At 54.7% G+C, this 11,646-nt stretch overlaps 4 protein-coding genes across 4 annotated transcripts; 2 read left to right on the forward strand and 2 right to left on the reverse strand.

Annotated features, from left to right (window-relative positions):
• Positions 1 to 868: 868 nt before the first annotated feature.
• A1O7_08455 (uncharacterized protein) lies at positions 869 to 2,904 on the forward strand (the record flags this gene model as incomplete). Its single annotated transcript, XM_007762447.1, has 4 exons — positions 869 to 1,226; positions 1,277 to 1,408; positions 1,472 to 2,074; positions 2,129 to 2,904. The coding sequence occupies 4 exons, from the start codon at positions 869 to 871 to the stop codon at positions 2,902 to 2,904; spliced, it is 1,869 nt and encodes a 622-aa protein (XP_007760637.1).
• Positions 2,905 to 3,267: 363 nt separating this feature from the next.
• On the reverse strand, positions 3,268 to 5,169 carry A1O7_08456 (uncharacterized protein; the record flags this gene model as incomplete). The annotated part of the gene is made up of 3 exons (XM_007762448.1): positions 3,268 to 3,807; positions 3,890 to 4,586; positions 4,763 to 5,169. 3 exons carry the CDS (start codon positions 5,167 to 5,169, stop codon positions 3,268 to 3,270), a joined length of 1,644 nt encoding a protein of 547 aa, XP_007760638.1.
• A 954-nt stretch (positions 5,170 to 6,123) lies between these two features.
• Positions 6,124 to 7,476, reverse strand: A1O7_08457 (uncharacterized protein; the record flags this gene model as incomplete). Its single annotated transcript, XM_007762449.1, has 1 exon — positions 6,124 to 7,476. One exon carries the CDS (start codon positions 7,474 to 7,476, stop codon positions 6,124 to 6,126), a length of 1,353 nt encoding a protein of 450 aa, XP_007760639.1.
• A 2,534-nt stretch (positions 7,477 to 10,010) lies between these two features.
• Positions 10,011 to 11,571, forward strand: A1O7_08458 (uncharacterized protein; the record flags this gene model as incomplete). The annotated part of the gene is made up of 5 exons (XM_007762450.1): positions 10,011 to 10,026; positions 10,080 to 10,248; positions 10,303 to 10,590; positions 10,639 to 11,527; positions 11,566 to 11,571. The coding sequence occupies 5 exons, from the start codon at positions 10,011 to 10,013 to the stop codon at positions 11,569 to 11,571; spliced, it is 1,368 nt and encodes a 455-aa protein (XP_007760640.1).
• Between the last annotated feature and the right edge of the window lie 75 nt (positions 11,572 to 11,646).

The following is an 11,646-nucleotide window of genomic DNA, read 5'->3' on the forward strand; positions in this document are numbered from 1 at the left end:
CGGTGGTCGTGTTTCAGATAAAGCTGTCAGCATGAATCGGACCAAACTCACTGACCTTGGGAGGGATACCAGCTCACATGAGAAGTCGGAGTCTATTACGACTTGAGACGGAGGCATTCCGTGATTCAGTGTACAGAGACTTCTTTCAAGGACACAGGACCGGCAAAGCGAATCTGCCCTGCCTGCAACTTCAGCAGGGACTCCGCGACCTCACTGCATGGCGTCTCCTTTTCAGATGCGGAGTTTCTGGCGCAATCCACAGACATGAGCTGGTATAATGAGTCCATTCATCACTCGAGGACAGGCCATATTGCAGGGACTGAACAGAGTGGATGCTTGACTCCTCCTGGTGCGGATGACAGCAGCGCTGCTGAGGCTTCCAACGGTTCTCCTTGTGGGTGTGATGCCTACCAACGACGGGCATTTTACACAGTGAAGACTTCATCGCACTCTACTTGGCGATACTTCAATGGCGGTGATGCCATTTCTCCAGAGTTTTCTGCCAGACCCCCAGCCTCAATGAAGGTGCCTATTGTTCTTTTTTTGCCCTGCTATTGAGTCCTTCACTGCGCGGGAGCAGTAATTTCAATAGCTCCCCATTCATTCGCTCAACGCCGGCTGCAAGTGAAGGATACAGGGAGGCTGGAAGTGTATTTTGGTCTCGACGACGAGATGAATGCCGCACACAACCAAAATGAAACTCTTGCAATATCCCATATCTCTTTCTTCCTCGCCTGCCTCTTGACTCTCACCCATCTTCTCTCGCAGCAAGCTTCGTGACATTGTACCTTGAACTGTTCAGAGAATATCATCTTCACCCTTGCAAGCACTCGCAACGGGCAGAAGGTCAGCAACTTGTCACTGCAAGATGTCAGGTTACAGCGCGCCTTACATTGGTCTGCCCGATCCTGAGAAGAAACGTGTCGGAGACATGGAGCCTCAAGCGACCCAATCTAGTATTGCTGAGCGTCGCGGCAAATCCTGGTACAAAAAGCTCAGCTTGAGCATCAGAGGTAATGGCAAAAGCAACCGTTCCTCGACCATCCCAGAGAAGCCGACCTCTCCAGCAAAAATCAGGGAAGAGTATCTCAACAAGCCACTGCCAGCGCTTCCTGGCCCTGAACTGCAGCCGTACTTCGAATACATGTTCGCAGACGCCGGAATGAAAAAGAAGAAGTCCACTGAGACCCTCAGGTCCAGCGCTGAGACTGACAGCAACACCCAAGGTAAGAATCTTCTGCCCTGTATTGGTTTGTCTCTGACAAGCGCTCGACAGAATCAACTCAGTCAGAGTACAGTGAGACTTGTGCTACGCATTCCAATGGCTCGGCTGAAAGTTACGGTTTGAACGGCTCTGAAGTCGCCCAGTTTGCGTTCGCTCAAGCAGGTGTTAATGTCTCAACCAAAGGTACGAACTGCAGATACCCTTTCGGAGACTCATTGTAACCTATTCACTAACCCACAAATCCAGATATGATCGACAATCACTTTGCAGCTCTTGGTACCAGCCTCGAAGGCGCCCTTGACCTGGCTACCCTTGCCGACGACCTTGAAGGAGAAAAGGCTACAGAGGATTTCTTTGGTGGTATCGAAGTCAAGGAAGCACCCAGCCCTGATCACGTCCCTGTCGTGGATGAAGAAGGCTTCGTCGACCGTCGCGAAGGGCTCGAGGACTGGCCTCAATTGTGGCGAAACGACAAAGAGACTCTCGTTAAATCCACCGCTTCAGCCTCTGAAGAGCTCGCGGTCCAACACAGCAACACCACAATTCCGGACCACTTCAACGGCACAAAGCACATTCTTCAGCCCAAGTCACAGAAGAATAAGGTCCGCCTTCAAGATCCTTCGTTCCCGGATTCCTATCAAACCGTCACCCCCATCATCACCGGTCCGGCTGTCCAAACCATTCAGTCTCCAGTCCGCGCACCTCGCCCGTTGACCATTCGCACGAAGAACAAGTCACATCATCACAATCACACAGGCCGTATCAGCAAGAAAAATCGAGCCAACAAGCGAAGCGCACGAGACTCATTCGTCACCAAATCCACCATCAATCAGCCCAAGTCTGATGACAGTATGACTCTCTTCCTGATGTGACATTCTGACCAGCCAACTAACCTGCACCCAGACTACAACATCAATCTCCTCCCGACGAAGAAGGTCCGCGTGACCGAGACTCAGCCAGACCAAGACCTCAGCAGTCCCTCCCGCGCCGCCTCCGTCTGCGGTTCCATCTCGAGTCCATCCTCAGTTGACCTCACCAGCCCCAACACTCCCAACTCTTCAGACATCGACAACCACACAGACACAGATATCACCGACGCCGAAGATGATGGCCATGAAGACACGGCATCCGTCCTCTCCCTCAAACACAAACGCCTCACCACGTCCCTGACAGGCTTTCCAGGCCAGTTCGAATCATACGAAGCCGAGTACCTCGGCGTGCGTGCCACCCTAGCCGCCCCTGAACTCTTCACGGCCGGCGACGCCAACCACCCCAACGGCCTGTTCAGCCACACCAACTTTGTGGCAGACCCGACATACCCAGCTTGCGAATACACACCCGCCATGCTCGCCGCGCTGCCCGTGCGCGACCTGGCCCTTAAGCACGCCGAGAATGCCACACAGTCGTACGCGTGTTCGCCCCGCGTCTCGATCCTGCGCACCCCCACGCAGGCCATGCTCCGCCGCGAACTCCACCGCGAATGCGCCGCCGCCAGGCTCGAGGGCGTCAGCGTCGGCGAGTACAGATACTATCAGGGGTTCATGAGCCTGGAGGAATACCTCGCCGCACGGGTGTGCGTGTGCTGGGCCTTTTGCTGGTGCAGCAAGCTGTGCGGCCGGTACGCCGACGTGCTGTGCCCGTGCAGCGAGTGGATCGCCGTGCACGGCGACGACGACTAAGGCGGGCACAGCACGGCGGGCGTCGGCGATAAGGCGTGTGAGTGGCGGCGACTTCAAAAACCAAGGGATGTGATGCGGAGGACGGGCTTCGGCAAGAAAAGGAAGAAAAAGAAAGGACAAAAAAAGTGGGGCGCCTGGAGAGGGAGGGAGGGGTCGTCGTCGACGACAATCCAGGCACGAGGGCATAGCGACGGCGCGCATGGGCGTCAATGTGATCATGGCGAGGGCGCCGCCGCCGATGCCATCGGCATGTATTAGAGCTGGAAAGGGCGTATAGTTTCGTTTTGTTGTGTTTAGTTCAGTGTCAATGGTTTCATATCACAGTTCATGGTTTATGATTCTTTAAGCTCAGTTCTGTTCCATTCAATTCCTAACCTGCCAGCCCCTACTATTGAAGAAATCGCACCGCTGGCTCGCATCCGGATCCTGGACAGGCGTGATATCATTATAATTCACGGCCTGCACCGTGAACCCCACGCCCTCCCCCTCCGCGAGACTCCCCTGCCCGCCCGAGACATAACTCGGCCAGAACGGCGCACCCGAAGCGACGTCCCGGAGCGGGTTCGGGTCATGAAACACCGTAAACGACACCCAGTAGCTGGTCATGATGTGCGCGAGGCTCAAATTGTTCGCGGACGGGTAATTCGTCACGTTGGACGAGATGAACGGGTTGGTCGCGCCGTGGAGTTCCGAGCCGGCGGCAAAAGTCAACTTGAAGACGGCCGACGAGTTGGACAGCGCGTCGACCATGCTCGAGGCCATGTAGTATGTGGGGCAGTTGATGATGAAGTCGCCGAACCAGGTCACGCGCTGGAAGAAGGTGCTGTTGAACGAGGCGCGCGGGTAGAGCGAGTAGAGGCGCGAGAAGAACGAGGGGCCCGCGAAGGGGAAGAGGGATCGGGCCTAGCGCAATCACCAGAGGTCAGTCAGTGGCCGAGATGGTGTTCATGGCTAGTTATCCTCGGAGAACAGGCGCGCAACTTACATCCGTGGTCTCATCCACCTGGGACGTCTGCGTCATGTTGGAGAACGTCACGCCCTCGTAGGCGTCGCGGTTCGTGATCAGCGGCACCTTGTAGAAGTTTCCCCTGGCGAATTCCTGGTCCGGCAGGTCGCGGATGAACTTTCCGTCGACCACAGGACCCCAGTAGAAGACGCCGTACGCGTTGCCGGGCCCCGGGTACGTCGCGTTGATGACCGCTTGGTTGAGCGTGCCCAGCGTGTCTGACGGGAGAGATCGCAGGCAGTTTAGGTCGGCGCAGCCCGACAGGCTCAAGGCCGTGTTATATTGCGTGTTCTGCGTGCTTTTGTTGGCGAACGGCTGCCACCAGGGATGGTCGGAAATGGCGGCAGCGAAGGGCGCAAAATCCGACCCGCCGTTTGCGATGAGGTGGCACGAGACGCTGCCGCCGCCGGCTGAGCCTCCCCAGATGGTGACTCGAGCGGGATCACCGCCAAAGGCTCGGATGTTGCGCTGGACCCAGTCCATGGCTGTGCGCTGGTCCAGGAGGCCCGCGTTCAGTGCTCCGTTCTCGGCCACGACGTCGCCGCCCATGAAGCCGAACATGCCCAGCCGGTACTGGATGCCCACGTAGATGATGTTGCCGTTGGAGCGGTTCACGAGGGCGTCGCCGGGGTAGGAGAAGGGGGCGCTCCCTCCGACATAGCCGCCGCCGTGGATGCTGTATTCATACTCACCGTCAAACTCTGCAACACCCCGGGGAAATGAAGATTGGATCAATACATGTGCGGAGTTCAGGTTTCCCAACACACACTCTCTCATAAAGGTACACGCATACGTGAAAGGGGCTCAAGACACCCGTCGCTCAACAGGACCAACATCGAGAATGGTACTCACGTGAAAAGCACAGGCAGGGCTGTCGAAACAGGCTGCGCCGGTACCAGGACGTCCAACAGCAGACAGTCTTCCGATTGTCCTTGCGGTGCGCTCGGCGCAGAATAGGCGCCTCGCGCAGACGATTGGTAGCACGCTGGACCGAGGGACGAGGCGTTTATGGTCCGTCCGCTGTAGTTGTTCGCAAACTCGATCGGCACGGGTTTTGCCCAGCGTAGTTCTCCCGTCGGAGCCGCGGCGTAGCGGATGCCACGATAGTAGTTGATGCCAGCAGTTGCGTTCTGGTACCCGCTATACTTGACGTAGCCAAGGTCGACGACCGGGACGGTTGAAGAGGGAACCTGTGCATGGGCAAATGCAGTGAGATAGACGGCAAGAGCCGCCAACGATCCCGAGACGAGGGACTTCATCTTCAAGGGAACTGGGCGCACGTCCGAGCCGAGCTGTGAAGGTCGGAGGTGGAGGCAGCGAGAGGGGGCTCGCCGTGGTTGAGGTCGAACTCCTTCTCCAAAGCACGCACGGTTCTATCTATGGTACAAGTAGCTCGAGCACTCCAGCTCGACCGGAGATGCGGGAGCCATGGTGGGGAAGAAGCGAGCTCTCAAAGTTGCTTCCACGGACAGCAGTTTTGACGTCCACCGCCTTCTCGCGTACGTTGGAGTAGGCCACCGGGTGTATGTATCGCGTTTCATTCGGCGCACAGTTTGCCGGAGCTCCATAGACACTCGGCAATATAAGACGCCTTTGCCTTGTCAAGCTTTCTGGCTTGGTCGTGAACGCACAAGTACCTAGGTTAGCGCCAGCATAGAATTCGCGAAATCCTGGGGTAAAGGACGCGATGCGGTCGGAGGATGACCGGCATTTGAACATTGGACGTCACGAGAAAGAGGAGAGGGGGGATCAAATCAGGCTGAATTGTTCAGCCTCCACGGTATTGGATGCCAGTGTCAGTCACCGCCGGATAGCGGCACCATACCAGCATATTCGAACAGACTACTATGCTGTAGCTCGTCTCGTGTAAATGCAAGCGATGGGGGATTGGGAACGCAAGAAGCGGACCAGATCCCCTCAGCACGTGATCAAGAGCATCTGTACCACATCTCCGTGCAGCTGGAGGGGTGACAATCTTGTAGGATTTGTGGTTGTGAGCATACAGGCAGGGTTTGAAGCGAGAATCACAACTTTATCTTCAGACTGAGCGCAGTAGCTAGGTAGGTACCGAGCCGTTGATCATCTGTGTCATTGCAATGACCCTTGAGTCAAACATCCTTGGTCCACGTCAGTCATGGGATCAATGCTCGACGACGCTGCTTCTATCCATCTTGGTACCATGAACTTCGTAATCAGATGCGGCGGCTAGTCACTCAAGCTCCAATTGCAAAATCCTTACTCCACCATTTCTCCGTGAACTTGACTTGCTTCTTCCGACTCACGGCGTAGGAGACAGGTTTTCGAGCTTCCAATTTCCCATTGACCAGCAGGTTGCGGAAACGGTCCTCCAACAAGTTCCCCTCCGGTTTGAGGCGGCGAAGGGAGTCTTGTAACTCATCTGGAAGGACGAGTTCTAATCGGGGTGGGATAATGCTAGCGCGGGAGGGTCCGAGTGTCGTCCTCCGCCGCAACGCGAATATTGCCGACGAAGGCTCTGCGGCTTGTATGGCGCCTTGCTCCTCCTTCTCTTGTCGGGTGATGAGGGCTTTGATGACCTCTTCGCCTCGTTTTTGTTGAGCACCCATTCTCGCTTCGTGCTTGGCTAGCCGTTCCGCCTCTTTGCGCCGTTTCAGTTTGTTCCTCTGTGCGGGAGTCTTGCGTTCGGGTCGTTTTCGTTTTTTCATTTCTGATTCGGTGATTTCGGTCTCCGTCTCAAAGCCTTCCCATTCGCTTTCTCTGTCATCGCCTGGTTGGCGCTCTGGTTGTGCGGCCAAAGCGTCTATACGCGCCTGCTTTTCAGCGGCCAGTTGTGCTTCGGCGAGGCGTTTTTGCTCAGCCTGAATTTCAAGCTCCCCTTCGCGAGTGAGCAAACTGTCCCAGTCCTCAAAAGAGGGGTTGTATGAATGCCCGGCATCTGGGGTGGGCACGGCGAGAGTGGGAAGCCCGTTTTGTGTTAGGGCGACAGGTGGACGCCGAATGGTTGGGGGTGCGATCTTCGGCTTGGGTTTCCGGATATATTCGTTTCCTTGCTCTTCCTCTGAAGAAGCCAAAGCCGAAGTGGAGGCAGGTTTGACGGCGTTATTGGTCGTGTCCCATAGATCGAAATTCGATGGCTCGCCGTGGATATCCTCCAGGTCGAGATGCGATGGCTTGTCCAACTTATTCCGTAGTCGAGCAAGTTCCTTCTTGCTAACCCAGTCTGTTTTCTGCCTCTTGGTCCCAACCAGCCCATCCGTAACTCTAGCGTCAACAGGCCGCTTTCTCCCACCTGGAAGCGCAGGCACCGCACTCCGCCTCCCCAGGATCTCATCCATCTTTAGCACTTTAATCTTGTGGCCATCCTTCGCTTTCCTTGATACTGCTTCCTTCGAGGACCCGATAGTATCCAGCGCGAAGAGTTCACTTTGCGCCTTTTCAGCAAGGGGTCGTCCATGTTGAATGATTTCTTCACGTAGAGTCTCGAGGCCGGCTTGCACGGCGGTGATGTCGACGTTTTTGCGCCATGCCTTCTTCCCTTTACGCGAGGGTTGCGACGGTTGTGCCGGAGCGGTCTTGGACGCCGACATCGTGGCCTTAGAACGAGAGAATCTGTGATAGGTGACGGAGCCTCTACGGTTTTCAATGCATTGCACGTATCTGAGCGCACACGAAACGCTTCAAAAATTTGATCGATAACCGGAGTTTCCCCGCACGTGCCAAGAGATATTTCGGGACTAGAACGACGCCGCCTTATGCTCACAAGCGGCCTGACCATTTCCGATCCTCCCAATCTCCTCCACATACTCCGTACTCCGTAATTACCTCGTACTGGTGACTAGAACCCAGTCCCTTCGTAAAACAGTGACTCTTTCGCAATGTGACAGCGCCACCACACAACCGCTGACCGGCCTCGACCCTACCAATCAGTAGCTCCTAGTAGGATTTGTTCTGCTGACGCCTGTTACAATGATCGAACTGCCTCCATGGCGAGAAGGTGCCTAGGTCTCAGGACGAGCTCAGCCGTCGTCGCTGCCTTGAATTCGGCTGCTCCCGTTACGGAAGGAGATGAGTCCTGAGCATAATGCGCACTTCCACAAAAGCCGTAGGTACCTATCCATCATTTATTGTTGTTGTATACGGAATCAACGATCGTTCTTAGGCCGACAGCCCACCAAGCAGTCTCGTCAGAGTGATGGCAGGGATGATTTGCTCCAAGAGTTGATCATGTTCGGTACCTTGGCCAGCTTGGCTTTGACGTTGGAAAAGGGTTTGGAACTATGGAATCCTCATCTTTGCTGGTTCATTACTGCCTTGGCTAGACGGATCGCAGATGAGTCGAGTCTTTGGGATGGCTGATCAGTGAAACGGTCATGAACCCTTTTCTGTTTGGGTGATTCCGCCTTCACTGCCTCGTCATACGCCATCATCAACAATTTTGTCCCCAACCAAGCGCTCTCTTGTCTCCAATCACAGTGCTAACTTCGTCTCAGGTTGGCCTTCCAGCTCATGCCACCATGTGTTGGACACATTCCGCTTGACCTTGAAGAACGACAACACGAGGGTGTGTACCAAAGGCCCTTGCATTGTGGCGCCTAAACAGGCTAGCGGTTCGTATCTTAGTCGTCATCACACTTCTGCTCCACCCGTCATTTGAATTAGCGCCATGCGAAGCACATTCTTAGCTCAGATTTAGCGAAAGACGCACTATTCATGCACCTACCTGAGGAAGCACTCGGATTGTGAAAAACAGGCACGACGAGAATCCCCAATCGGTACTGGCCTGATTGTCCTCGCGAGCCGGTGCAAGGACAGACAAGGTCTCGTTTGGTTCCCAAGAATGAGTTCTGCAACGAAATTGGCCTGTTATCCTTCTCTGGACTGTGTTCAACGAAGCCATCGCGGTTGAAGAACAATAACCAAAGCTCGGACAACGCGAGAAGACCGCCCTGTTTCCAACCACTCAACATGTCCTTGCAAGTTTGATCAGGCTGTCAACACCGTCCCGTCACGTAGATGGACTCCTGAGCGCCAAACAGACCAAGTATCGAATTTTTGAGAAACATCGACATCGGTATGGAGACCGACGCAATTTTGGCTGACCCCAAGCCAGACTCAAGGTCGTCCGGCGAATTCACAGCTACATGCTTGCTGCCTCGCTTGACTGGAAGCTCCAGAAACGTCGGCTCTTTGGCTTTCTTGTCTGTAACAAGGTCAGCTCTACAAGTCAACGAGCGGGCTTGCACAATGATCCTTCGCCGAAGCGCACTTACCTGCGTAGGCGTCTTTCAGTCTCGATCGCGACACCGACTTGGAGCGCTGCGTTTCTGTCTCGTAAACCAAGAATCTCTCCTTTTTTATATCGTTGATTGTTTTCCTAGACTCCGTCCTAGACTCTGTGGACCAAGTAGTGGGCGTCTTGCCCATGGCTGATGAATGAATGTAGAAAAGGACAATTTTTTGTTCTGTAGTGGGAGAGGGGAATGGAATGGTGGGCGGGCTTAGCGAAGCGGAGTTCAGTGACGGAGCTGCTTGCAGGCGGCGGACACGGCACCCTTATAACTGCCACTCGGGCCCGACTTCCAGGCGGCCAAATCCCCGTGGACCGGGCACGAGGCCTTTGTTGCCAGCATTTGCCCTTTGCGGCTTCCACTGCATTGCTCAACACCCACTGAAAGAAATTACCGACCTGCCATTTGGCCTGACCAATGCAACACCGCCACCGCTGCGACACTTTCGCGAGGAGGCTGGAAGAGCGATGCTGGACTTCTTCCAGTCATGCATCTCGATGCATGCCAGCGCTTCTGGATTCGCTGCGCTGCTCTTCGCCCTTGTCGTCGGCGCCAGGTAATCTCTTCGATGCGCCAAACCCCAGTCTTCACTCATGCGTGGCTTGCTCGAGTTCCCGAAGGAGGTGCTGCAACAAGTCGACAACGGACAAGATGGATGAGGCTGAAATCGAATCACTCGACAGCATTGAAAAGATGGGGTGCGGCTTCCATAGTACTTGCTGGATTCCTGCCTCAGGCTGGTGCTGTTCGATCATCTCTTGCCTGATCATTCGACCCCGGGGCGAAAGAATCTCGCCCAAGTAATGGTGGACTATTCAAATCCATGGGCACCCATGGTGCTCTCTTTAGGTTCGTTAGAGCGCACACGTAAGAGGGTCAGCTGGCTAACGATTCTGTGCCAGATGGAGGAGGGGTTAGAGGCCTTTCCTCTCTCTACATCCTTCGGGAAATCATGAAAAGGGTCAAGGAGCTCGACGACAATGCACAGCCTAACGACCGCATTGAGCCCAACGTGGGAGTGCCTTTCCCATGTGACTACTTTGACTTCATAGTTGGGACCAGCACCGGAGGGTTTGCGTTGATTGTTGTATGCTGACCATGCGCAAGTGCTGATTAAACTTGCAGACTGATCGCTGTCATGCTTGGACGACTTCGAATGAGTATCGACGACTGCATCAAACAATACTGGCTTCTGAGCAACAAAATATTCCGACCGCCCCGAACCAGGGTACCATTCCAGGTATATTCCAGGCGCACCCTACAAGAGGCAACCCAGAATGTTGTCCAGAACTTTTGCCGTTGCCACGGTGCAGTGGGTGAGAGCTGCATGGGTGAAGAATACCTACGCCAATATGACTATGGTGAAGCAACGGATGGCCTGGATCTCGATCGTACCAATAAGACTTGCAGAGTGTAAGCTGATAGGTCTGTGTTCCTCGCGAGAAACTAACCCTAGGCTAGAGCTGTAGTCACTGTGCGTGAAGGCGGTCGCACTACTTCTCGAGGGCAACAGGCCAACGTCAAGGTTCTCTTCCGGTCCTACAATCATCGACGGCGGGAATACCGTCCAGACTTCATTGAATTGGAGCCGAATCCAAAGGACCTTGAGAGTTCGACCCTGATGATTGACGAGGCCTGTTCTGCCACAACAGCCGCGCCAACCTACTTTCGCACTGTCGAAATCAGGGGAAGGAAGTACATGGACGGCGGACTTCTTGCAAACAACCCTGCTGTCGAAGCGTGGAACGAAGCGAAGCAGATGGCAGTGGCTCCGGGACAGCCTATGACTGTCCTTGCAAATCTTCTGGTCAGCGTTGGGACCGGGAGGAAGAAGGAGTTCTCCGGATCTAACTACCTGTCATTAGCTCGGGTCGGGCTGCGAAAAATCACAGACACCGATGGTCCACACCAAAGAATGCTCGACCTTGTGGGTCAAGACGGATGGCGTTACCACCGGTTCAGTGTCCCTTGGCGCATTCACAGTTCAACTCACAAGGGGCTTGCCAAGATCAAGTTGGACCAGTGCAAAAAGAAGAAAAAGCAGCAAAGCGGAAATAAACAGCAGGATCTCCAGCAACAAAACGGCTTCGAGCAGAATGCACAGCAACAAAACGGCCTACAGCAGAATGCCCAACAGCAGAATGCCATCGTAAACCAGGCGGAAGTGGAAGACAGGCCGCTTCGAGCAGCTGCCTGTAATGCAGAACCCCGCCGAAGGGATGGCTACAAGCCTGACAAGTACGACTACATAACTTTTGACAAACTCCGCGATCGGAGTATGAGTTACTGCAATTCAGCTCAAGATCGCCCAAAAATCAACGAATGCGCGTCGTTGTTACGAGAGTTCCATGTTCGCCGAAGGCGGGATGACCGCCCCCGGTGGGACAGTTTTAGGAGGCATCCGGACCCAAATCATCATCATCAGCAACAACAGCAGGAGCAACAGCAGGAGCAACAGCAGGAGCAACA

Source organism: Cladophialophora yegresii (genome assembly GCF_000585515.1).
Source record: "Cladophialophora yegresii CBS 114405 chromosome Unknown aczIN-supercont1.6, whole genome shotgun sequence".
In the NCBI taxonomy this organism is placed as follows: domain Eukaryota; kingdom Fungi; phylum Ascomycota; class Eurotiomycetes; order Chaetothyriales; family Herpotrichiellaceae; genus Cladophialophora; species Cladophialophora yegresii.